At 42.2% G+C, this 27,158-nt stretch overlaps 1 protein-coding gene across 1 annotated transcript in view; it reads right to left on the reverse strand.

The window, feature by feature from the left end:
* Nucleotides 1-27,158, reverse strand: part of LOC124048311 (angiotensin-converting enzyme-like) — a 38,990-nt gene that overhangs the window by 7,991 nt on the left and 3,841 nt on the right. Inside the window, exons 2-24 of the mRNA XM_046368959.1 lie at nucleotides 23,178-23,345; nucleotides 22,893-22,980; nucleotides 20,075-20,218; nucleotides 19,715-19,906; nucleotides 18,976-19,073; nucleotides 18,517-18,686; nucleotides 18,209-18,432; nucleotides 16,900-17,044; nucleotides 16,679-16,777; nucleotides 16,341-16,463; nucleotides 15,873-16,084; nucleotides 13,469-13,605; nucleotides 13,077-13,235; nucleotides 12,786-12,873; nucleotides 9,291-9,434; nucleotides 8,888-9,079; nucleotides 8,481-8,578; nucleotides 8,207-8,379; nucleotides 7,715-7,938; nucleotides 7,293-7,437; nucleotides 6,766-6,864; nucleotides 6,348-6,470; nucleotides 5,937-6,121 (exon numbers count right to left, since the gene is read on the reverse strand). Of these exons, the coding sequence (XP_046224915.1) occupies nucleotides 5,937-6,121; nucleotides 6,348-6,470; nucleotides 6,766-6,864; nucleotides 7,293-7,437; nucleotides 7,715-7,938; nucleotides 8,207-8,379; nucleotides 8,481-8,578; nucleotides 8,888-9,079; nucleotides 9,291-9,434; nucleotides 12,786-12,873; nucleotides 13,077-13,235; nucleotides 13,469-13,605; nucleotides 15,873-16,084; nucleotides 16,341-16,463; nucleotides 16,679-16,777; nucleotides 16,900-17,044; nucleotides 18,209-18,432; nucleotides 18,517-18,686; nucleotides 18,976-19,073; nucleotides 19,715-19,906; nucleotides 20,075-20,218; nucleotides 22,893-22,980; nucleotides 23,178-23,345 (3,430 nt within the window). The remainder of the gene's footprint in view (nucleotides 1-5,936; nucleotides 6,122-6,347; nucleotides 6,471-6,765; nucleotides 6,865-7,292; nucleotides 7,438-7,714; nucleotides 7,939-8,206; nucleotides 8,380-8,480; nucleotides 8,579-8,887; nucleotides 9,080-9,290; nucleotides 9,435-12,785; nucleotides 12,874-13,076; nucleotides 13,236-13,468; nucleotides 13,606-15,872; nucleotides 16,085-16,340; nucleotides 16,464-16,678; nucleotides 16,778-16,899; nucleotides 17,045-18,208; nucleotides 18,433-18,516; nucleotides 18,687-18,975; nucleotides 19,074-19,714; nucleotides 19,907-20,074; nucleotides 20,219-22,892; nucleotides 22,981-23,177; nucleotides 23,346-27,158) is intronic.

Raw genomic sequence — 27,158 nt, forward strand, 5'->3', positions numbered from 1 at the left:
CTCTTGTCTGATGAAACCAAGATTGAACTCTTTGGCCTGAATAACAAGCGTCACATCTGGAGGAAACCTGGCACTATCCCTACGGTGAAGCATGGTGGTGGCAGCATCATGTTGTGGGGATGTTTTTCAGGGACTGGGAGACTTATCAGGGTTGAGGGAAAGATGAACGGAGCAAAGTACAGAGAGATCGTTGATGAAAACCTGCTCCAGAGCTCTCAGGAGACAACTCAATGTCCTTCAGTGGATCTGCCAGAGCCCAGACTTGAACATCTTTGGAGAGACCTGAAAATAGCTGTGCAGCGACGCTCCCCATCAAACCTGACAGAGCAGAATGGGAGAAACTTCCCAAATACAGGTGTGACAAGCTTGTAGCGTCATACCCAAAAAGACTCAAGTTTGTAATTGCTGCCAAAGGTGCTTCAACAAAGTACTGAGGAAAGGGTCTGAATACTTACATAAATATATTTCAGTTATGTATTTAATACATTTCCAAAAATCTGTTTTTTCTTTGTCATAAATGGGTTATTGAGTGTAGATTGATGCACTGTATAATCTCTCTTTAGTATACTATTGGTGCACGCAAGTATGAAAATTTGCTGAAAATGTGGAATCAATAGTCAACTGTACAAAATTTGGCACAAAGTACAGTTGAAGTCGGAAGTTTACATACACTTATGTTGGAGTCATTAAAACTCGTTTTTCAACAACTCCACAAATGTCTTGTTAACAAACTATAGTTTTGGCAAGTCATGACGCGAGTAATTTTTCCAACAATTGTTTACAGACAGATTATTTCACTGTATCACAATTCCAGTGGGTCAGAAGTTTACATACACTAAGTTGACTGTGCCTTTAAAACAGCTTGGGAAATTCCAGAAAATTATGTCATGGCTTTAGAAGCTTCTGATAGGCTAATTGACATCATTTGAGTCAATTGGAGGTGTAGATGTATTTCAAGGCCTGCCTTCAAACTCAGTGACTCTTTGCTTGACATCATGGGAAAATCTAAAGAAATCAGCCAAGACCACAGAAAAAAAATGTAGACCTCCACAAGTCTGGTTCATCCTTGGGAGCAATTTCCAAACTCCCGAAGGTACAAAGATCGTACTTTTTGGAGAAATGTCCTCTGGTCTGATGAAACAAAAATAGAACTGTTTGGCCATGATGACCATCGTTATTTTTGGAGGAAAAAGGGTGAAGCTTGCAAAGAAGAACACCCTCCCAACCGTGAATCACGGGGGTGGCAGCATCACTTTGCATCACTTTGTGGGGGTGCTTTGCTACAGGAGGGCCTGGTGGCATCATGAGGAGAAAAATTATGTGGATATATTAAAGCAACATCTCAAGACATCAGTCAGGAATTTAAAGCTTGGTCGCAAATGGGTCTTCCAAATGGACAATGACCCCAAGCATACTTCCAAAGTTGTGGCAACATGGCTTAAGGACAACAAAGTCAAGGTATTGGAGTGGCCATCTCAAAGTCCTGACCTCAAGCCTATAGAAAATGTGTGGGCAGAACGGAAAAAGTGCACGCAAGGATGTCTACAAACCCGACTCGGTTACACCAGCTCTGTTAGGAGTAATTGGCCAAAATTCACCAAACTCGGTCTCAACCTTTAAGTCTTTACTGAAGACTCATCTCTTCAGTGGGTCATATGATTGAGTGTAGTCTGGCCCAGGAGTGGGAAGGTGAACGGAAAGGCTCTGGAGCAACGAACCGCCCTTGCTGTCTCTGCCTGGCCGGTTCCCCTTTTTCCACTGGGATTCTCTGCCTCTAACCCTGTTACGGGGCTGAGTCACTGGCTTGCTGGGGCTCTCTCGTGCCGTCCCTGGGGGGGTGCGTCACCTGGGTGGGTTGATTCACTGTTGTGGTCGGCCTGTCTGGGTTTCCCCCTTTGGGTTGTACCGTGTCGGAGATCTTTGTGGGCTATACTCGGCCTTGTCTCAGGATGGTAAGTTGGTGGTTGTAGATTTCCCTCTAGTGGTGTGGGGGCTGTGCTTTGGCAAAGTGGGTGGGGTTATATCCTTCCTGTTTGGCCCTGTCCGGGGTGTCCTCGGATGGGGCCACAGTGTCTCCTGACCCCTCCTGTCTCAGCCTCCAGTATTTATGCTGCAGTAGTTTATGTGTCGGGGGCTAGGGTCAGTTTGTTTATCTGGAGTACTTCTCCTGTCCTATTCGGTGTCCTGTGTAAATCTAAGTGTGCGTTCTCTAATTCTCTCCTTCTCTCCTTCTTTCTCTCTCTCGGAGGACCTGAGCCCTAGAACCATGCCCCAGGACTACCTGACATGATGACTCCTTGCTGTCCCCAGTCCACCTGGCCATGCTGCTGCTCCAGTTTCAACTGGCCTGGGCCCTAGGACCATGTCCCAGGACTACCTGACATGAGGACTCCTTGCTGTCCCCAGTCCACCTGGCCATGCTCCTGCTCCAGTTTCAACTGTTCTGCCTTACTATTATTCAACCATGCTGGTCATTTATGAACATTTGAACATCTTGGCCACGTTCTGTTATAATCTCCACCCGGCACAGCCAGAAGAGGACTGGCCACCCCACATATGCTCTCTCTAATTCTCTCTTTCTTTCTCTCTCTCGGAGGACCTGAGCCCTAGGACCGTACCCCAGGACTACCTGACATGATGGCTCCTTGCTGTCCCCAGTCCACCTGACTGTGCTGCTGCTCCAGTTTCAACTGTTCTGCCTTATTATTATTTGACCATGCTGGTCATTTATGAACATTTGAACATCTTGGTCATTTTCTGTTATAATCTCTACCCGGCACAGCCAGAAGAGGACTGGCCACCCCACATAGCCCGGTTCCTCTCTAGGTTTCTTCCTAGGTTTTGGCCTTTCTAGGGAGTTTTTCCTAGCCACCGTGCTTTTACACCTGCATTGTTTGCTGTTTGGGGTTTTAGGCTGGGTTTCTGTACAGCACTTTGAGATATCAGCTGATGTACGAAGGGCTATATAAATAAATTTGATTTGATTTGATTTGATTTATTGTGGGAAGCTTGTGGAAGGCTACCCGAAACGTTTGACCAAAATTAAACGATTTGAAGGTAAATGCTACCAAAGACTAATTGAGTGTATGTAAACTGACCCACTGAGAATGCGGTGAAAGAAAAAAGCTGAAATAAATCACTACTATTTTTTTTACATTATAGTGGCAGCCACTATAAGTACAAAAGTTTGTCTCTCAGCTTCAGATATTCCTCTTAGCTATTGGAACCTCAGGAAAAGCTAGACTACAATAGCTTGTTGTACACTTCAAACATTTTATTTACTACTACTAGCCTATCCAGGTGTTACTGGGATTTATCTGTTAATTGAATGATTATAATATTCCACCCTGAAACCATATCATTGTATGGAATTGATTAGAATGTATAAAATTATAATCAGTAAATTTGTAGTTCTAGTCAGAATTAGGGTTAAACAAGGGGTAGGTAGCCTTATGTGGTTGCCTCGATAGCGCACAACCACAAAAAATCCTACCTCCCCACCTCTAACTGGACCTGTGATCATTGCCTTAACACTTCATTGTCTTGCAAAAGCCACAATGCATGGAACGTTTCCTCACTAATTAGTGAACATCTAGAGCCTGGGTCTGTCCTCCATTACATGCTCCAGACACAGTTGGAGAAGGACCGGGCCTTCAGGGTGAAGTAGGCTGTGAAGGTGGCATTTTATTGCATTCAATGCATCTTTACTTATACCTTTTTCAAATGTGATTGTTACTTGTATTTTATTTGGGTCCAAAACAGTTTCATTATTCAACCCATTCCATATATGTATACTACAGTAGATTGGTGGCAGCTTAATTGTGGAGGATGGGCTCATAGTAACGGCTGGAACAGAGTAAGTGGAATGGTATTGAATGCAAACACATGGTTTCCATGTTTGATACCATTCCATTTACTCCATTCCAGCCATTATTGTGAGCTTTCCTCTCCTCAACAGTCTCCTGTGATGTATACATTACCATCAACTTCATCCTCAACAGTCAGTAGTTTGTCTTGTCAATTTCAGTGTTCAAGTGTGTTGGCCATTGCTAGTAATTGGCCATACCTGATCTTAATTGGTTGAGGTCTTGAAAGGTGGTCTGTTTGAACAGTGGGAAAAGAAATGCTTGGAAGAGGTAGACATGCTATATACTCTGCAGGAAAGGTTTTTGTGATTTTAATTAAGTTTAGCATGGCGTGTGTTTTAATCTCTTTGAACCCATCTGTTTTATAAGCCTAAAATATTTATTCAATTCTGACAACCTTCATCAGTTCAGTTATTATTTTAACATCTTGATGTGCACGGGAAATGGCCAGCTCCGTCACACAGGTGGGCATCATCATAACTCTTTGCAGTAGGTAGGTCTGCACTCAGCAGCACAGCTCATTTATTGTCACCATTATCAATTTCATTAGCCTCAACATTCCAGCCTTTCAACGTACTCCTCCCAGGAGCTATCATTTTCATCAATAAACTCCACCATGATTGCCACGAAAGAGGAAACTCCACTTTGGCATTTTACTCATGAATCTTCTTCCATTCTAGTCCGTATCCACTTCGTCGCCAAGTATTCTGTACGTGACATGAAACTACAATCCAATAACGAGGAAGCAACAGGGTAAATTTAGGTGATTTGCTAGATTGCAAACGTGGCTGCCATGTCGGCAGGTGACTGAACTTCAACACCCACGGTGTGTGCACTGCTTAACGTGCCTATCAACACTAAATGTAATCCTTAAGAGTCTGATTCACCCGTCTGTCAATCTAAGTAACATAAAACCACCCCCATCAAAATCTGTCAGTTTAAGATAGGCGGATGCACCATGAAAAAAAAAAAAAAAATTCTGTCAGCCTTCTGCATCTGTGGTGGAAGGTGACATAGCGGTGGTTGTCAGACCATGAGACATCCCGAAAAATCGGTCTTCTCACTAACGTCTTAGCGTCCAAATGGTTTGGCCTAAACTAATATGACCACTCCATGGAATGATGACTCCAGCATGTCACGGGACACGTCTGAGGGCAACCCATACAAATTAATGGAAGTTGAGGTAGTTGTGCCAACGAAAATAAGGGGCGAAATGTGTCAAATCAAAATGACTTGAACTTTCTTATCTGGCCATAATTTTTTGGGGGGGGAATACCTCAAATTGTAAATCAAATACCAAATGATTAATGGCATGACCATCTTAAAACAATTCCATATGTTAGCTTAGTAGACCCCCTCCCCCCAAAAATATTTAAAAAAATAAATAATCAGCTGATTGACAGGTGTACTGTAGAACGATAAACTTTTCTCTAGTGTGGATGCTCGCCAACATGTATAGTTTGTCTTTATCATCCTTGCTGTGGATGGCCCTTAACACAATTGATTGTGTGAGACAAATTACGACGAACTTGACATTCGAACAATCGCACACTTTACCTAACGCGCCACTCACTATTCATTTGAGTCGGTAAAAAGTAACCTAACGTAGCAGGTTTAAAAGAAACGCCTGAAACCTTTGGGGGAGGGGGAAATGTTGATTCTCTTCTGCACTGTTCAACCAATCCAGTAAATGTGGAGGAGTTAAGATGGAGTGTCCCTTAACGTCCAAAAGCAGAAGTCACGTTTTACAAGCTCTTTCTACTTACCCAGAAAACGGGATGCATCCGTTTTAGTTCAGCCCCGCTGAGGGTGGGTAAAGAGACGTGCACTTCATGATAGGTCTAAAACCGTTCGTCATAATTACGAGTATTTCATTTAACAATTCAATATTTTTGGAGGGTAATTTTATTTTAAATGGGCTAAAAATGCATAGCTTAAGTGTCATAGTAACAACTTCTTCAGTCATGCTAAATTTTATTTAACCATTTTATTTGGATAAAGGAGGTACGGTAGGGCGGGCACGGCCTCCCCCCCCCCCCCCACAACACTGGGCCTGGCTATCAGACTTACTTGGTGGTTTCCAGTCATATTCCGGCCAGCCTCTGACCTCGCCATTCTTGTTGTTCTCTACCTCCAGCCAATCAGTGAGAGGTTTGAAGTACTGTACCAGTGGCTTGGCGGACATGATAGGCTCTCCCGTGATCATAGCCATCGCTTCAGGCCAGGGCTTACTAAAACCCAGCTTCATCACGTCACTGCAAAAACACAGGAAATGGATGAAACAGTCATTCCAAAAGTCTATCAGAAAGATAATTTTTCTACAGTCAAACAAATGTTTCATATGCAACAGTTTATATACACTATACAACACTTCCACATATCTGAACGACAACTTCAAACACATTTACGTAAACAACAAAAGATTGACAGTGATTGTGATGGCGATAGAACGCTACTGGTTTGAGGGTGTACATTACTGACCTTAGAAGTTTCCCTGCCTCTTTGGAGCGGTAGATATCACATTGGTGGAGAGGGCCGACATGCCCGGCGGTGTTACACAGAGCCTGGTGGAACTGGAACTGGATGATGAAGCTCACAAAGTACCTGATAGGAAGACACTCCGTCACATGACGTTCCCACCGCATCCCACATACAAAAACGCTCTATTTTTATGAATGCCATCTAAAATCTACTGATCGACACTGTAAGAGTATCAGTAAACGCAATGTAGGCCCACTTGTGTTTTTATGAACAAGACAGAAAAGTGATCAAATGAAAGTTAGGTGGTTTACAGTTGAACGTTTGGTTCACTTTTCTGCAAGTGCGTTGCGCCACTGATTTCACCAAACGTTCCTTTAGCTTCCTCTAGTTGAAGAGTAATAAACGTCAGACGGCGCACCTGACATAGGGCACATTAGCAGGGATGTGGAACTTTGCACCTGGGTCAAAGTCCTGCTCAGTACGGGCCACAGGTGGACACACGCCCTGGTACTTCACTCTGGAAGGGACAGACAGTATAAAGAAATTGTATTTGTTACTTTTACATAGATGGCGAATAACCCCCTTCTCCATCCTCCCCTAAAAGTTGTTTTTTGTAGCAGTCAAATCAAATTGTATTTGTCACATACACATGGTTAGCAGATGTTAATGCGAGTGTAGCGAAATGCTAGTGCTTCTAGTTCCGACAATGCAGTAATAACCAACGAGTAATCTAACAATTTCACAACAACTACACACACACACACACACACACACACACACACACACACACACGTGTAAAGGGATAAAGAATATGTACATAAAGATATGAATGAGTGATGGTACAGAACGGCATAGGCAAGATGCAGTAGATGGTATCGAGTGCAGTATATACATGAGATGAGTAATGTAGGGTATGTAAACATAAGTGACAAAAGTGGTCTTTACCTCATGTTCCACCATTCCTTGTTGTACTCCCCCTGAGAGATGCGTCCATCAAACACTTTCCACCTCCACTGGTCCATCAAGTAGCCGAAGGGCAGGAAGGCAATTTTGTCCAGGGCGATGCTCATGAGGTAATTGATCGTACTCTCTGGAAATGAACAGACACATTCATGGTTAGAGTGGTATTGTGCAATCACAGCATTATAGCTAGTTCATTTATGTTCACCACACAGCTTGCTTTAAAATAAATGTTTTGTTAATGCCATGGCTGAAGCTGCACTGTCATCACATAACCCTTTTTGTCCTGTTTGGCAGAAGGTCTTAGTAGTGAATTGAAAACTAGTTATTTAGTTTAGTTATTTTCCTCATTTATAAGAGCGAAAAAATCTGGCCAGGGTCAAAACTAATCATTAGTATGCTCTCACCTGGGTTGTCCTCCACCACATCCAGTAAACCAATCTCCTTTAGATGCTTGGGAGTGGCGACGGACAGCGCCAGCACATCACCAATGGCCTCGTGGAAGCCTGGGTTGGCGCCGTCGCGGAAGGAAATAGGTTGGTCCTTGTACTGCAGGAAGTACTGCACATGACCCATCTCATGGTGCACTGTGATGAGGTCATCCATGGTTATCACGGTGCACTGTTTGATCCTGGAAATGAAGGATAAGAATTCATCATTTTAATGGCCAAAAGGGGCTGTCATCTTTGTTTTTCTTAGGGAATGTAAACCTCTTGAAAGGTAAAAAACAAAGACTACGGGGGGGGGGGGGGGGGCTTGGTTGGGACTCAAACCTGCAACCAAGTACATGTCAGTTCCAATAGCCAAGTTATTAGACCAAGAGTTCCAAAGCCCTTGACAAAGTTTCTGGCGTTGTAATGTTCTGAGCAAGCTACAGACTCTACGTCCCTCCGGAGTACCTGACATCTTTGCGGTTGTAGAAGTCCCAGGCGGAGGCATGGCATACCACGTTGCGTCCATCATTGGGTTTCTCTAGCATGGACTTGACCCAGAACTCTGGAGGCATGGGCAATAGCCCCAGAGAAGTGAAGAAGATGTCTGACTCTTGGAACATCCTGGTGGCATTCCAGCCCTGTTGAGAGAACCCCAAAAAGGTTTTCCTGGTCCGGTCACATGGAGACTCCACATACAGCCCTTAAACAGAAACACCTGCAGTGGTGACGGTCTTCTTACCTTGGCTATCATGGCTGGTGTCGCGTCTACTTGAGTGGCATCGGGGTACGGAATGGCCAAGTCCATGATGCCAGACCAGGTCTGCGCCCACATGTTGCCTGATAGGACAAGAGAAACATGGCTGTGCTGTTTTATCCATAACTAAACTAAATGTTCAACAGAAACTACTGTATATTCCAGCCTTGCACCACCGACAGAGCTCAAACCAGTGGATTTAGATTCAAAGCCAGGTCAATCCCTAGCCTGTCACTGTCACGTGCAATGCTTCTGAAAGCAAATGAAATCCAGTTGATTCCCCAAACAAACATCCAGAAATCAGCAGAACATCAATGTGCAGTGGTCATGCAGAACGTAAAAGGAGTTTTGGCCTTTGGTGCTGAATCCACGCTGAATTCTGACAGTCTCACCTAGAAGATGTGCAGGGATGGGTCCCTTCAGGTTGATGTGTTTGCCTCCATACTTCCTGTAAAGAGACCTGCGCACGTAGGCGTGCACATTGAGATAGAGGGGCTCCAGCTCCTTCCACAGATGCTCCAGATCCTCTTCAAAGGAGTGGGTCTCGTACATGGAGCGCCAGAACGCCCCATTGTCAGAATGTCCTACAGTATGAACAGACAGCATTCGGGTGAGGGGAATTCAGTGCCTGAATAGCACACAAGTAATTTGCGGAAATTGACAAGGCTTCCCCCATCACCTATTTTATTTGTGTTAGCACTTGAAACCGGCCTGCACCAATTAGAAGACAGATGCTGGCAGTTGGGGAGGTTGAAACGTCTTTAGGAATGGGTCTGTAATGTTTGAAGACGTTACCGTTAAGAGCAGCAGCTTTGTTGGCCAGTTGCACATATCTCTTGTAGTCCTGTCGCAGTTCTCTGCCAGAGGCATTTCTCCAGCCCTGCCAGGCGAACAACAGCTCATCGTAGTCTCTGGACTCAGCCATGATCTTCTGGAGGTCTGAAACGAGAGAGACCAGAGGAGATGGAGTCAAGACCAGGGCCCGGGTTTCCCAAAAGTATTCTTAAGACCAAGTTTATTTTAAGAACCTTCATAAGAGAATCATTAAATCTCAGAGCCATTTCCCAAAACCCTCGTCATTACACTTGCACTTAAACACTTGTAGAACAGCGTCATTAGATACATCTGCCTTTCTATGTCATTTTATACAGAGAAGATCTCCATTAAAAATTAAAATCAAGTTTGTCTGTGACCGCTGATAACTTCAGAATGAAGTTGACTACAAATACAAAGTTGCCAATGTCTTTGCAATTGTTACAAACAAGAATACAATTATGCTTCAAGTAAAAACAGATGACTACACTATACACTGTGTATACAAAACATTAAGAACATGGCTGACCAGGTGAAAGCCATTATCCCTTATTGAAGTCAATTGTTAAATCCACTTCAAATCAGTGTAGATGAAGGGGAGGAGACAGGTTAAAGAAGAATTTAAGCCTTGAGACATGGATTGTGTATGTATGCCATTCAGAGGATGAATGGGTCAAAAAATGTGACTTTGAACAGGGTATGGTAGTAGGTGCCAGGGGCACCGGTTTGTGTCAAGTACTGAAACGCTGCTTGGTTTTTCCACTGTCAACAGTTTCCTATGTGTATCAAGAATGGTCCACCACCCAAAGGACATCCAGCCCCAAAGGACATCCAGCCAACTTAACACAACTGTTAGAAGCATTGGAGTCAATATGGGCCAGCATCCCTGTGGAACGCTTTCGAACCCCTTGTAGAGTCCATGCCCCGACAAATTCAGGCTGTTCTGACGGGCAAAAGAGGGGGCTGCAACTCAATATTAGGAAGGCGTTCCTAATGTTTGGTATGCCCAGTATTTCAAGCATACTGAAATCAATTTCATTCAATTGAGTTCTATTTTGCTAATTGTAGGTTGTCAAATTTGCCTCTATATATTTAATGGTGCAACGTGCTCAATGATATGCCATATCTACGATTTAGTGTGTCATTATAGGGTAGGTTAAGCATTAGGCTAGAATAAGCTATTTGCAGCCATGTAGGTGATAATATACAGTTGAAGTCAGAAGTTTAGCAAAATACATTTAAACTCAGTTTCACAAATCCTGAAATTTAATTCCCTGTCTTAGCTCAGTTAGGATCACCACTTTATTTTAAGAATGTGAAATGTCAGAATGATAGTAGTGATTTATTTCAGCTTTTATTTCTTTCATCACATTCCCAGTGGGTCATAAGTTTACATGCTACCAAAATACTAATCGAGTGTATTGCCTTTACATTGTTTAACTTGGTCAAACGTTTCGGGTAGCCTTCCACAAGCTTCCAACAATAAACTGGGTGAATTTTGGCCGGTTTGTAGGCCTCCTTGCTCACACACTTTTTCAATTCTACCCACAAATGTTCTACAGGATTGAGGTCAGGGCTTTGTGATGGCCACTCCAATACCTTGACTTTGTTGTCCTTAAGCCATTTTGCTACAACTTTGGAAGTATGCTTGGAGTCAATATCCATTTGGAAGACCCATTTGTGACCAAGCTTTAACTTCCTGATTGATGTCTTGAGATGTTGCTTCAATGTCTCCACATAATTTTGCTCCTCATGATGCAATCTATTTTGAAGTGGACCAGTCCCTCTTGCAGCAAAGCACCCCGACAACATCATACTGCCACCCCCGTGCTTCACGGTTGGGATGGTGTTCTTTGGCTTGCAAGCTTCCCCCTTTTTCCTCCAAACATATTGATGGTCATTATGGCTAAGCAGTTATTTTTTTGTTTCATCAGACCAGAGGACAAGTAAGATCTTTGTCCCCATGTGCAGTTGCAAACCATAGTCTGGCTTTTTTTATGGTGGTTTTAGAGCAGTGGCTTCGTCCTTGCTGAGCGGCCTTTCAGGTTATGTCGATATAGGACTAGTTTTACTGTGGATATAGATACGTTTGTACCCGTTTCCTACAGCATCATCACAAGGTCCTTTGCTGTTGTTCTGGGATTCATTTGCACTTTTCGCACCAAAGTACGTTCATCTCTAGGAGACAGAATGTGTCCCCTTCCTGAGCGGTATGATGGCTGCATAGTCCCATGGTGTTTATACTTGCCTACTATTGTTTGTACAGATGAACCTGGTACCTTCAGGCATTTGGAAATTGCTCCCAAGGATGAACCAGACTTGTGGAGGTCGACAAATGTTCTGAGGTCTTGGCTGATTTCTTTAGATTTTCCCATGATGTCAAGCAAAGAGGCAGAGTTTGAAGGCAGGCCTTGAAATACATCCACAGGTACACCTCCAATTAACTCAAACGATGTCAATTAGCCTATCAGAAGCTTCTAAAGCCATGACATCATTTTGTTGACCGTTTTAAAAGGCACAGTCAACAAAGTGTATGTTAACTTCTGACCCACTGGAATTGTGATAGTGAATTATAAGTGAACTAATCTGTCTGTAAACAATTGTTGGAAAAAACAAAAAACACTTGTCATGCACAAAGTAGATGTCCTAACCGACTTGACAAAACTATAGTTTAACAAGAAATGTGTGGAGTGGTTGAAAAATGAGTTAATGACTCCAACCTAAGTGTATGTAAACATTCAACGTCAACTGTATCTCTTGGAGTTTATTCGTAATCAGTATTGTGGAATTATTATAATGTTACAGTAAGATGTGAATGGAGAAAGCTGATCCGAGAGCAGCTATGCCTTTCTTTGGATCCCATCAATATCGACACATGCCCCAACGACGCACTTAACGTTCTTTCTGCGTGGTGTTTTGGGAAACGTACGTTACATCTTCGGCCATTGTAGGAACGATGCATCGTTAAAAACACTCATAAGCCTGCGTTCCATCGCTATCGGGAAACCAGGCCCAGAGCGAGACCCAAACCAAGACCCAGTCCAAAACCCAACCTCTTGAGACCCAGAGTATCAAGACCATGATGAGACCAATAAATGTAAAAGACCAAAACCTGGACCAACTATTTAAAAAAAAAATGTTCTTGCATCTTGACTACATGAGTTAAGACTATAGAAACTATGGTTTTGTCTGAGACCAAGACCCAGTGTATTGGGACCGGGACCAGGACCAAGATCAAGATTCAAATCCCCTGGGAAAGTGGAATTCCTTATGAGTTAGTCATGTCACCTCTTTTGTCAAATTTTTCTCCAAATAGTTTATTATTATATTGGATGTAAATAAAATTAAAATAATCACATGGACTAATAATACAAACCAGTTATATAAATCGACAACAGATGGACCTTTCAATTAAGGTAAGTGTTTTAGGGCCCTGAACCAGGCATGGAATTGGTCAAATATATTGTGGGATCTTACCTGGGTCCAGTGGATGGCAGGTCCCATTGGCTCTGCACACCTCAGCCACACTGTACTTGGTGTCCATGTTGGCCAGCAAATTGTTGTACTAAGCGAAAAACAATAACCAACGGCATAAGAACTTGCAACTGCCCAATGCAGATTCAAGTTTTGTTAATAGCCCTACTCATTAAATCGCTTTAGAATTTAATTAAAAGGTCAATATAATATGTGATTTTTGCTCGTTTTAGTGTGTGAATAGGGGATTATTTGAAGCTCTGGGGTCAATAAAAGCATTCAGCTAATTCTTACCTCTTTCAGTTCCTCGTCGGGAAGTCCGGCCCTTTCAATGTCACCGAGTTTATTCAAGATACGCTTCATGGCCCCATCCTGGAAGTCTGTGGTGTCATACTTGCGGGCCTCCTTTCCATAGGTCAGTGTGTGGTTAGACATGTCCAAATTCTTCTGCAGCTGGAAACAGAGTAAACAACACACTTGTCAAAATTGGTTTGTCCAAGTGCAAGAAATGTGCCAGAAAAGATGCAGGTTGAGCCGTAGAATCAAGTGTGTTAGTGGTGGGCTAGAACAAAAGCCTGCTCATCCAGGAACTCCTCCGAGCCATGTTTCAGAAATACAGAGGAATTTGTGGGTTAGTTGCCTGTGTACAGTATAAATATGAGAGATGCTCCATTCAGACAACTTACCATGTTCTGCCTGTTCTTCTCATTGATATCGGTGTTGAAGGCCCATGATGCCTCAGTGTAGGCATTCCAGACCACTTCCGCAGTGCTGTTATACTCCTCCAGGAAATTCTTCGCCTGCACCTCATCTGCAATCATGTCTGGGTATAGAAAGAAAGGTACAAGTAGAGTAGAATAGCTTTCATAGCTCAAGCTAGTGGGGCAAAAAAAGTATTTAGTCAGCCACCAATTGTGCAAGTTCTCCCACTTAAAAAATATGAGAGTCCTGTAATTTATCATTATAGATACACTTCAACTATGACAGAAAAATAAATCCAGAAAAATCACATTGTAGGATTTATTTGCAAATTATGGTGGAAAATAAGTATTTGGTCACCTACAAACACGCAAGATTTCTGGCTCTCACAGACCTGTAACTTCTTTAAGAGGCTCCTCTGTCCTCCACTCGTTACCTGTATTAATGGCACCTGTTTGAACTTCAGTATAAAAGACCTGTCCACAACCGCAAACAGTCACACTCCAAACTCCACTATGGCCAAGACCAAAGAGCTGTCAAAGGACACCGGAAACAAAATTGTAGACCTGCACCAGGCTGGGAAGACTGAATCTGCAATAGGTAAGCAGCTTGGTTTGAAGAAATCAACTGTGGGAGCGATTATTAGGAAATGGAAGACATACAAGACCACTGATAATCTCCCTCGATCTGGGGCTCCACGCAAGATCTCACCCCGTGGGGTCAAAATTATCACAAGAATGGTGAGCAAAAATCCCAGAACCACACAGGGGGACCTAGTGAATGACCTGCAGAGAGCTGGGACCAAAGTAACAAAGCCTACCATCAGTAACACACTATGCCGCCAGGGACTCAAAATCCTGCAGTGCCAAACGTATCCCCCTGCTTAAGCCAGTACATGTCCAGGCCCGTCTGAAGTTTGCTAGAGAGCATTTGGATGATCCAGAAGATTGGGAGAATGTCATATGGTCAGATGAAACCAAAATAGACCTTTTTGTAAAAACTCAACTCGTCGTGTTTGGAGGACAAAGAATGCCGAGTTGCAGCCAAAGAACACCATACCTACTGTGAAGCATGGGGGTGGAAACATCATGCTTTGGGGCTGTTTTTCTGCAAAGGGACCAGGACGACTGATCCTTGTAAAGGAAATAATTAAATGGGGCCTTGTATCATGAGATTGAGTGAAAACCTCCTTCCATCAGCAAGGGCATTGAAGATGAAACGTGGCTGGGTCTTTCAGCATGACAATGATCCCAGACACACCGCCTGGGCAACGAAAGAGTGGCTTCATAAAAAGTATTTCAAGGTCCTGGAGTGGCCTAGCCAGTCTCCGGATCTCAACCCCATAGAAAATCTTTGGAGGGAGTTGAAAGTCCTTGTTGCCCAGCAACAGCCCCAAAACATCACTGCTCTAGAGGAGATCTGCATGGAGGAATGGGCCAAAATACCAACAACAGTGTGTGAAAACCTTGTGAAGACTTACAGAAAACGTTTGACCTCTGTCATTGCCAACAAAGGGTATATATAACAAAGTATTGGGATAAACTTTTGACCAAATACTTATTTTCCACCATAATTTGCAAATAAATTCATGAAAAATCCTACAATGTGATTCTGGATTTTTTTTTCTAATTGTCTGTCATAGTTGAAGTGTACCTATGATGAAAATTACAGGCCTCTCTGATCTTTTTAAGTGGGAGAACTTGCACAATTGGTGGCTGACTAAATACTTTTTTGCCCCACTGTACATGGCTCTGTGACCGTGGCCCGATTCTAACTTAAGTGAGTATAGCTTAAATTTGTATGCAAGTTCATCTTTCAATGTCACCATACACAACTTAAAGAGAGAAGTACATATATTTGTATTGATTTTTCCCATATTTCAATGCACATTGTAACAATGAGTTCTAAATGTAATGTCCAACCAAACAAGGGAAAAAAATACCCATCACTAATAATAACTACAATAATCATCATGATCATTAATAACAACAATTACAGTCTACAATTTCATCAAATTTAAGTGGATTCAATCAACAAAGACATGCATGTCTTTTTATTATAATTACAGATTTTTTGTAACACCATAATTAAATCAGAAAAGGAACATTTAATGAAAATTTATAAAAAAAAATGAATTCATAAATTAGTTTATTTTTATTTTTAAGATTAACGTACAAACAGAACAAAAATTCATAGATTTAAGATGGGTTTTCCTAAACTGAATTTGATATGTTCTTGTTTAAAGTGGATACATTTTTTCTTTAATCCATTTGCCAAAAGTAGGGGGACAGACATTCAATGCAAAAGAACCATGTTGAAAATTATTATTGAAATATCAATTATTTTATTGAAATATCATCCTCCTTCAGTTAAACCTGTTTACTGGCTCACCAATATCCTCGGGGTAGCCCTCTGGTATGGGTGGAACCCAGTTAAAGTCAGGCCAGCCCAAGGTCTCATTCATTGCTGCATTCTGTTCCTTCAACCATGTGATGATGGGACCAAAGTATTCCATCAGGGAGCTGGCGTCAATCTTGTTTGTTCCGACTGCTTCCTGGAGCACCTGTTCCCAGGGCTTGGATTCTCCAGATTTAAGGACTGTCCTGTAAAAGTCAACAGAGGCACTTAAGGAAATGTGTCATGCACAATTTACTATAACTTTGTATGGTTTAGCAAGTCTAGAGACAATGCTTGATGGTTGATTCAGGTAGGGGGATAATACCGCAGTTCAAATTAGTCTAAAATGTGAAAAGATCAACTTATTTCTTAGGGTCATTAAGAGATTCAAAGGCCATATTTTGTGTCTCATCTCACTTGATCAGGTAACACCATAGTGTAGGTGACTAACAGTGTACATACTCTAAAATTTTTCCAGCCTCCTTGGACTGGTAGATGTCACATGTGTGCAGGGGTCCTGTCTGATTGGCTGCCTGACACAGCTTCTTGTGGAACTGGAACTGCAGAATGAAGCTCACAAAGTACCTGCAGGAGAGAAAAACGACACAGTTAATCAAAGATGTTGTCAAATTGATTTTGATGGTGTTTGAGGATTGATGTGTATGTGAAATATTAATATTCCCTCAGTGACCTTTATTCTTATGTTTTTTTTTTTAGAAATGATTATCCATCGTCCATTATAATACTGCTGTATATGGATCTGAGGAAAAGAAGTGAGATGGTTTGAAAGAGAATTCTACCTGATGTATGGGGTGTTTCCTGGAATGTGATATTTGGCTCCAGCGTCCATGTGCTCCTCTGTGCGTTTGGTGGGTGGACATATACCCTGGTATTTTGTCCTTGAAAAGTGAACAAGGGAAGGCAAATTGACAGTGTTTTCTGAAACAGTGCATTTTATATAATGAAACTTATTTCGGATATTAACAATTTCCCTCATGTTAAATATTTTTGTGCCACTCACCTGAGGTGCCACCAGTCTGCGTTGTATCGCTCTGGGGGGGTGCGCCCACTAAACACACTCCATCTCCACTGGTCAATGAGATAGCCAAAGGGAAGGAAGGCCATCTTGTCCAGAGCCATCTTCAGCAGGTAGTTGATGTCACTCTCTACAATAAACAAGCCAATTAAATCACACACAAAATAATAACCACAACAATAAGTAACTAAGCAGCTTAGTCACTGCTGACAAAATTTGACACACGCACACTTTGATTTTGTTCACCCACACCAGAAGCATTCAGGACACTCAGGTTGAAATATCAAAACAAACTCTGAACCAATTATATTCATTTGGGGACAGGTCAAAAACCATTAAACAGTTATGGCAATTTAGCTAGCTAGCTTGCTGTAGCTAGCTAAATTTGTCCCAGTATATAAACATTGGGTTGTTATTTTACCTGAAATGCACAAGGTTGACAGCTTTTACTCCGACAATTAATCCACAGATAAGAAACTAATTCAGTTTACTGTTTTCTCTCCTTCCTTCAGGCTTTCTTTCTTTGGACTTTGTGGCGGTTGGCAACAAACTTCACAACATTACTACAACCAACGGAGTGTGGACCTAAATTCCTCTTCCAATCACCCACGTGGGTATGTGCTCCTAAAAACCAATGAGGAGATGGGAGAGTCTGGACTTGCAGCGCATTGAGCGTCAAATAGAACCAATTTCTATTTTAGCGCCTGACCATGCAGACGCTCGCTAGGAGTGTGGGTGCAATGATTGAATAACATGTATGTGTACATTTATTTTGCAACACGTGCGGTGTGGTCAGCATGTAAGTAAGTAACTAACTTACTCAGTTACATAATAACTTACTTAGGCTACTTACTTATGAACTTTCTTACACTCCTAATGTGAGAGAGAAATTACGTATTTACCTGATTTGTTTGATATTAATAGTTAACAGATAAGACATTTCTGTTCTACTAATGCGGTGTCTTTATGGTCTCCACTCTAGCTCCCTGCAGCTAATCTGGGTGTATAAGAACCAGGATTCCTCTGTAAGGTCAGGCTCAAGAGTGTTGGGTCAGGTCAGTCTCATTATTGCAGAGCACTCACTCCATTCACGTGTGTGTGTGGTCTGCTTCTTATTAATACGTTTTGAATAAAGTAATATCCTGATAGGTGATTACCCTAGTCTCTCCTCATAATTAGAATTTCTGTGACAAATTTACTTACTTAGAAACACTACCTACTAACCACAAAAGGAAATGGTTTTATGAATTGTATGTACACTTCAAAACAAGGTAGCAAATAAATTGGAGCATACCGTTGTCATTGGTCGCGTTAGACAATAGGCCGATGCTGGCCAGATGCTTAGGTGTGGACACAGAGAGGGACATGACATCACCAATGGCCTCGTGGAAGCCTGGGTTAGCACCGCGGCGGAAGTTTATAGGTTGTTCCTTGTACTGCAGGTAATATTCAACATGGCCCATCTCGTGGTGCACTGTGAAAAGCTGCTGCATGTTGACTGTGGTGCACTGTTTGATCCTGAATGTGAGGAGACATCACATATGAAGACACTGGAACCTTCTTTCGCATCCCCTCTCTTTGAGTTCATTTCCACTTGCTCACCTGAAGTCCTTTCTATTGTAGAAGTCCCAGGCAGATGCATGACACACCACCTCGCGACCTTCTGGCTTCTCAAACATAGACTTGTCCCAGAACTCTTGGGGCATTTTGATGAGGCCGAGGGAGGTGAAAAACTCTTCAGCCACCCGGAACATGTGAGTAGCATTCCAGTTCTGAGGAAAATCGTTGTATTTCAGGTATATACATATGGTCAAGCTAATGTTAACAGACCTCCAATGGACGAACTTTGACTTTTACCTGAGTTAAAGTGATTAGGAATAATTTGGGAAAAGGGAGTTCAACTAGGCTCGATAACTTTGGGCTTTTATTTTTAACAAACTGAGTTTTTGGATGTAGTTTGATATACATTAATGTAATTCCTTAACTTTCAACTCACAATTTCTCAAAGTTCTACATATAAACTGATCTACAGTAATAAAATCTCATATTTCACCAGCTTACTTTAGCCACCATTTCATCGGTCACGTCCACATTGGGTTTGCCGGGGAAGGGGATCATCATGCCATAGATGTTGTTCCAGGTTTGCGACCACATGTTTCCTGAGGAAATGAAGCCCAGGCACTTAGCATTAGTCAGAGGCTTGATAAATCTACTGGTTGAGCCTTCCTAGTCACAGACACTGAGCAAATACCGCTATTGCATTATAGCTAGCAGCGGGGGGTTCCTGGCGCACGCTTATTGTCATGAATCTTGCCCTGGAGGCAGAACTGAGAGATTTCCACTAGATGGGCTAGCTGCAAAGTAAAAATGGTCTGTATTGTAAAAATTCATTTAAAAAATTGCTTTTTAGTCTTCATTTTAGGTTAGGGTTAGCACTAGCAGTGTGGTTAAGGTTTGGTTTAAAAATCAGATTTTATGACTTTGTGGCTGTGCCAGCTAGTGATCACTCTGCAGAGCTGCCTCCAGGGCAAGATTCATGACAATAAATGCCAACCTGCTTTCCTGACACAGTCACTTGATCAGGAAACATCGGAACCCGTTCTAACCTACTGAGTGGCTGACAGTAACGTATATTATAGGGCCCAGATCAGGGGACAAGTAATAATGAAAAACTCAGGGCCCTAGCTAAAGCTAATGCTAAGCTACAATGGACTGAGTCAGTTTGAAAAATGGCTGATAAATCAGTGACTGGTCATCGTGCATTGGCTACAAGTTAACAGACTTGTAAAGGTAAACTCACCTAGCAGGTGAGCAGGGATAGGTCCTTTAAGATTGATGTACTTCGGTCCGTAATGGTCGTAGAGCTTGCGGCGCACAAAGGCGTGAAGATTCTGGTAGAGCGGCTGCACCTGTTTGTAAATAGCCTCCAGATCATTCGCAAAAGTCTTTGACTTGTACCACGAACGCCAGTATGCTCCAGTGTCATCGAAACCTATGGAGGACATAACCATAATATTTATCAACAATGACTTTCACCTCGTCCACTCCCCTCTTTCACTATAGCTATGGCCATAACTTACAATACCTGTGAAATACTGTATGTTAGAAATGGTGACATTCACAGTGATACACATATGTAAGGTGAACATTACATTCTTACCGTCAGCTTTATAGGCCTTGTTGCTAAGCTCCACAAACTTTGTATACTCTGCCCTGAGTGGCACACCCGATGCATTGTGCCAACCCTCCCATGCATACAGCAGTGTCTTGTAGCTCCGTGAGTTGGCCATGGTCTCTGTCAGCTCTGTGGAGCCGAAGTCAGACACCCTCAGTTAGAATACAGAAACTGCTAGAGCACGTAGGGGACTACTGGTTTTCCAAACGTTGCCAACGAAGAGAGAACAGTTGTAACTTTCCTAAAACAGTGAGGCATTTAAGTGTTCAAATGACTTCCTGATCTCCTCTCCGTGCGACAGGTGGGTTACAGATACATCTTCTAAGAGATTAGCTTTGAGTTATGATGACGCAACAGCGGCAGAGTGGCCAAAAAAAAACAATTCACACACTTTTTGCACATTCTGTACATTCTGTTGTGTTACAGCCTGAAGTTAAACATGGATTCAACTGAGATTGTGTGACTGATCTACATTTTACACACACAACCCCATAATGTCAATGTGGAAGTATTCAACCCCTTTGTTCAGGAGTAAAAATGTGCTTAACAATTTACATAAAAAGTTGCATGGACTCTGTGTTCAATAATAGTGGTTAACATACTTTTTGAATGACTACCCCATCTCTGTACCCCACACATACAGATAATTGTAAGGTCTCTCAATCGACCAGGGACGTTTATTAATGCCTTCCAAAGGGCACCGATTGGTAGATGTATAAAAATATATATATTTTACAAAGTAGACATTGAATATCCCTTTGAGCATTGTGAAGATATTAAGTAGGTTTTGGATTGTGTATCAATACACCCAGTCACTACAAAGATACAGGCATCCTTCCTAACTCTGTTGCCGGAGGGGAAGGAAACTGCTCAGGGATTTCACCATGAGGCCAATGGTGATTTTAAAACAGTTAAAGAGTTTAATGATTCTGATATGAGAACTGAGGATGGGTCAACAACATTGTAAATACTCCACAATACTAACCTAAATGACAAAGTGGAAAGAAGGAAGCCTGTATAGAATATAAAATATTCCATAACATGCATCTGTTTTGCAACAAGGCACTTAAGTAATGTGGCAAAGAAATGAATTTTTTTCCTGAATTCAAAGCATTATGTTTGGGGGAAAAAAAATCACTGAGTGCCACTTTTCATATTTTCAAGCATGGTGGTGGCTGCATCATGTTATGGGTATGCTTGTCCTTAGGATCAAAATAAACAGAATACAGATAAGCACAGACTAAATCCTAGAGGAAAACCTGGTTCAGTCAGCTTTGACACTGGGAAACAAATTCACCTTTCAGCAGGACAATAATCTAAAATATCAAGGCCAAATCTACACTGGAGTTGCTTACCAAAAGATGACATTGAATGTTTGAGTGGCCAAGTTACAGTTTTGACTTGAAATAGTCTTAAATCTAATGCAAGGCTTAAATGTCTTTCTAGCAATGATCAACAACAAACTTGACAGAGCTTGAAGTATTGTAAAATGAATAAATGGGCAAATATTGTACAATCCAGGTGTGCAAAGCACTTAGTGACTTACCCAAAAGGTGTTTCTAACATGTATTGTCTCAGGGGGTGAATACGTATCTAATCATAGTGTTTTACTTTTTATAAATGTTAGATGTTTTCTTCCACTTTGACATTAAAATAGTTTGTGTACTGTAGATTTCAATTTTTCATCCCACTTTGTAGCACAAAATGTGGAAGAAGTCAAGGCACTGTATTTTACAGGCTGAGCATAGGAAGTGAAGGTGAGGAAAGTTGAAGGCCACTTAACAAAATGAGTTTGGTGGGGGGAAAAAGCAATGATCCAATGGCTGGGGTCCCTGTTTGTTATTATAATACAACCCAAAGTGTTGTTTTTCAACACCGGTCAGGTTCTTTAGTTACCCAGGACCACCCAATGTTTACTTTAGTAGATTGTGAAATGAGGAATCATCTGGGGTGGAAGTGGACTCTCATTTTGAAGTGTAAACACATTAGCAGAAACAGTTTCCATGAACTGGTTTGAAATGTATATTAGGGCGTCAAAATGTACAGTGTAGCAGGCCTGTAAGAGCGTTTGATTTACGTCCACTACACTGTATAAGATTGGTAAATGACTTACAGTAAGTGCAACGGGGATTGTTTGGGTGCATTACTGAATGTTGCATTGGAAATGGCTCTCACACAATCTTCTCACACATCTACTGTCTTTTGGCAATCATGATAGTTCACAATTATTTTTTGGGCGGGCACAGCACACAAAGCACAGGCCAGGGTTTAAACCAACACGTAGATAATTGGGAATGACTGATGAAGTCGACGTGCTCTGCACTGTAGTCTGATGGCCAGTAGCAGGACGTTTCAACGTTCCTAAAGAGCTGAAAGTGAACCACTTCCCCCAGAGACCTCTTCAAAGTAATTACCCTCATCCTGTTGCTTTTTCTAACTTGATATAATATTTACCGCTTCTCTTGTCTTTCTTTTTTTTGGACAACTATACCCCTCTTTGTTAATACGTTTCCCTACTTTAAAAACAAAAATGTTTTACTTTTTGTCTTAGAGATTCTCTGGTACTTTTGTAGTTCTGAAAGCAGCACTCACTAGCCAAAAGTATAGTCTGTCTCTGTCTGTTCTATAATGACACCTTGTCTCATGCAAGTCATTGCTAATTGAGGTGAGACAGTAATTCTGCTCATAGATTATGCATGTAAGAACTACACATGGGCACATTCAGCCCAAAGCGGGAGGTTTCTTAGTCGCCAAAGTACCAAAGCATGTCTTTAACTGTAATTACATGAAGACAGCCACTTACCTGGCTCAATAGACCAGCATTCATTAGTCTTTGGACACACTTTGGCAGTAGAGTATATTTCAGACATCTTGCTTAATATGACGTTGTACTGGGGAAATAAGGAGATTGTGAAAAGACTCAATTACTCTGTGACTTCATTCGGACCTCGCTGACGCCGTCCTTCAACAGCTGAAATAAACGTATTGTTTTAGAACATCTGCTACAGATTCTGACATTTCAGTATCACATTATACACCACATCTGAGTCCGACTCATCTGATAAGATGTAGACAATAGGAGACGGACCTCATTTCTTTCTCCTGCAGGTAGGTTAGCCGCTCCCAGGATGTTGATATTCTTGAGACGCCTCTGAAGGGTAGTGTTGAAGGTGGCCAACACAGTAGGAGAGAAGTTATCTTTGGCCTTCTTCCCCCAGGCTTCTGTGAAGGCCTGCTTCATCCCATCAGATTCCACCTGTAGACACAGACCAGTGATCAGGTTATATAATCTAGCTGCCCAACAGCCCTCGCTTCACAGCATCCCGTATTTTGGACAAAGTAGCACACGTAACTAGTAGTCACAGTCCAAGGTGAAAATAGTACACACAGGTACCATTGACATCCAGTCATTTGGGACATTGATATGTTGTTCAGAAAACGATTAATAACCCTACCAAAACGACTTGCCAGACTCAAGGAACCCATTAACTGTAGTTGCCCTTTTTATACAATGGCCAATCACACAATCATTTTCCTACTGTATTTTTTTCTTATTCCCTACTTCTGGTCTAGTGTTGTTAGACTGATTGCACCAATCACAGGCAAAGGCCCACAGGATATTGAATGTTAATGTGGATGGTGGCAATTACCAGAATGAGGGCCTTCTGGCCCCACAGCTAACAGTTAAAGCACAGGGGTTGAGTGAGAGTAAAGCTAGAGAACCCTGACCGCCGGATCAAAAACAAAAGTGCCTAATACGGAAGTAGTGAAGACGACTACTGCACTGGGAAAGCACCGTCGCTCACAGTTCAAGGTTGGCATACAGACATATTGTTCTCTTACTACCGAATTATAACGATGACAAAAATGGGTGACACTGGAAGGCAAGGCCGCTCAGAACGTCACACACAGTACATAACATGTTATCCTTTCAGTTCTGACACTGACTGAAGCACATTGAAGATGTATCAAAGGGTTGAGAAGCTCTAGCTAAGCCGCCTCAGTTCAGCTTAGCTTCTGACAGCTGATTTTTACCAATACTGACAAAAACTAGACTGTCACAAACATATTAAATAGGGTTGTTTTTATTATCAGTTTAGGGTGTTTTTACAGTATAGTGAACGTTGCCTAATGCACACAGTCACACATGCTAACATTACAATGTTTCCCTTACTGTGAATATGCCACCAGCTACAGTAGTTTGGGGTTTCTGAATACTCTATTATCACATTTGGGGAAAACAAAGCCACTCCTTTCCCTCCTGTTTGTTCCTAAACTGAGTAGATAGGTAACTTGCCTTTGTGTACTTTGGGTTCTCTCAATGCATTGCTAATTTAACCCATTTGGGTACCCTTTTTTTTGTGCTATTAAAAACAAATCACCTATTGCCTTTCTCACTTTGTTTTCCTACAGGGAATCCGTCTACATCCACTGTGTTAGGGGTTGAAGAAGGTCCAGTAGTTGTGTTCTTAACCACAGAGCAAAGAGTCACTGTCAGGACACTGACTACACTGGGGCTGTCTGCAGTCACAGCCCAGGACATAGACATCCTGTCAGGAAAGTAGCTTCTGTTACTGTGATGTTTTCATTGAGTTCCAGCTTAGCTGATGTGTATCTAACACCACTGATTAACAATGGGCTGAACGGAAAACTGGTAACAGTGTTGAGGCCTTAACTCTGACCTTTCTCCTCCCTATTTTCCCCTCTCTCTCCCCCTCTTTTAACCTCAGTTTTGCTGTCCCACACCCAACTACAGTGGGGCAAAAAAGTATTTAGTCAGCCACCAATTGTGCAAGTTCTCCCACGTAAAAAGATGAGGCTTGTAATGTTCATCATAGGTACACTTCAACTATGACAGACAAAATGAGAAAAGAAAAATCCAAAAAAATCACATTGTAGGATTTTTTATGAATTTATTTGCAAATTATGGTGGAAAATAAGTATTTGGTCAATAACAAAATTTTATATCAATACTTTGTTATATACCCTTTGTTGGCAATGACAGAGGTGAAGACATACAGAAAACGTTTGACAAGGTTCACACACTGTTGCTGGTATTTTGGCCCATTCCTCCATGCACATCTCCTCTAGAGCAGTGATGTTTTGGGGCTGTTGCTGGGCAACACGGTCTTTTAACTTCCTCCAAAGATTTTCTATGGGGTTGAGATCCGGAGACTGGCTAGGCCACTCCAGGACCTTGAAATGCTTCTTACGAAGCCACTCCTTCGTTGCCCAGGCGGTGTGTTTGGGATCATTGTCATGCTGAAAGACCCAGCCACATTTCATCTTCAATGCCCTTGTTGATGGAAGGAGGTTCTCACTTTAATCTCACGATACATGGCCCCATTCATTCTTTCCTTTACACGGATCAGTCGTCCTGGCCCCTTTGCAGAAAAACAGCCCCAAAGCATGATATTTCCACCCCCATGCTTCACAGTAGGTATGGGGGACCTTTTTTCCAGTTCCCTTTTTGTCCTGGGGACATCACCGAAGACGTTTTTAGGACGTTCTTGGGACATTGTATCATGGTCCTCTGGAGGTTTTGTCTAATTCCTTGTGTGTCCCTTGGACATCCCTTAGGATGTTTTTAGGACAGTCTTGTTACGTTTTTTTATTGTCTCAAAGCTCCCCTGATTGTCCCGGGTGTCCCAAACCATTATAAGTAAAGTAAAAATTGTATCAGGGTTGTAAGGTACTACGCTGTTCAGCTAAAATAGTGTAAAGATATTGAATCAATGACAATATGATTACATTTGAAATAATCACTTAGTACTGACTATGTACCCCAATATGATTTAGGGTTTGCTGAGCTCTCTGCTGTGCCACAAAGTCCTACCTATAATAAATATTTGCACTTAACAAAAGAATGCCATCTGCACTGCTATTTAAATTATCCGTTAATCTGACTATTCTCTCATTGACTTATTTCAACAATTTGAGTTTTAGTATACTTGTCTAACGATGGTGGGCCATATTATTTATTAAATATTACTCCTGAATCACTATGTAAATATAATAGTTTGTATTCCGTGTATTTTTAACATAGCCGAGATGTACTTTTAAGTGCAAAGTGTAAGAATTGGCCGATAGGTGAAATCAGTCCTTGATACAGATGGTGTAGCAGCCAAGAGGTTGTGAGGACGTCACAACACCATGGATTTGGACCTGCTTTGACAGTCGTGGGTGCACACGCTTTATGTACTTTTTGGGTAGTTGATATTCCATCGGCGTTTCAAAGTAACTGATGGTTGCCCAAAACCAGCGGTGCTCTTTGAGAGTTTCGTTTTCAGAGCCTAATTGAGATTTGTCCAGAGGCTTAATATATCCCCCGTTTGATCCTTTGCTCTCCTTGGCATGGGCTAATTTGCACTGAGATTGTGAGGTTATCATAGGTGTGTGTGCATGCGTGCGTCCCTACGTCTGTCTACATAGAGATGCGGGGGGGGTTATCTACCCAAATTCAACTACCTAACATGCTTTACTATGGAACGGTACAAGAGTACATTTCGCCTCAGATTCTGCACATCAGCCTAATCCACTAGGACAAAGCTCATGTCTGAGACAAGGACTGAGATAAAGATGAACTCAGTGACGTGGTAATCCCAGCCCAAGTTGAATGGAATGTTTGGGTTAACTCTTCAGTACATCCCCCGCCAGTCAATGTGACGGTCATGCCAATTCAGTGTCGGGGCCTGTGGGGAGGAGACTCGGAGAGAGACCTGGCAGGCTCCCCTCTGCCTGCCAGATCTTATAGAACGCAAAGCCCCTGATTCCCTTTGATCCCATCTTTGATGTGTAAGGAATAATAGCGCTCATAACTGGCAACCTACCAGTCAGACCAGAGCTTGCTTTTCTTCCACCTCACATCCTCAGCTCACTGTTGGATAGAGGAAAGCAGCAGGCATTGTGTAAGTTGACACCGGTGACACGGGCTGGGTTCCGGAGAGGTTACACCTGTTGTGGCCAACATGGGGTGGAGCCATCGTTCCATTCTAAGCCTGGCTAGTGGAGGAAAACCCTGTTGAGACAGCCGTCTGGCTAGGGAGAATAACTTCGAGGCATAGACACT

The sequence above is a fragment of the Oncorhynchus gorbuscha genome, linkage group LG11 (assembly GCF_021184085.1).
Source record: "Oncorhynchus gorbuscha isolate QuinsamMale2020 ecotype Even-year linkage group LG11, OgorEven_v1.0, whole genome shotgun sequence".
NCBI lineage: Eukaryota > Metazoa > Chordata > Actinopteri > Salmoniformes > Salmonidae > Oncorhynchus > Oncorhynchus gorbuscha.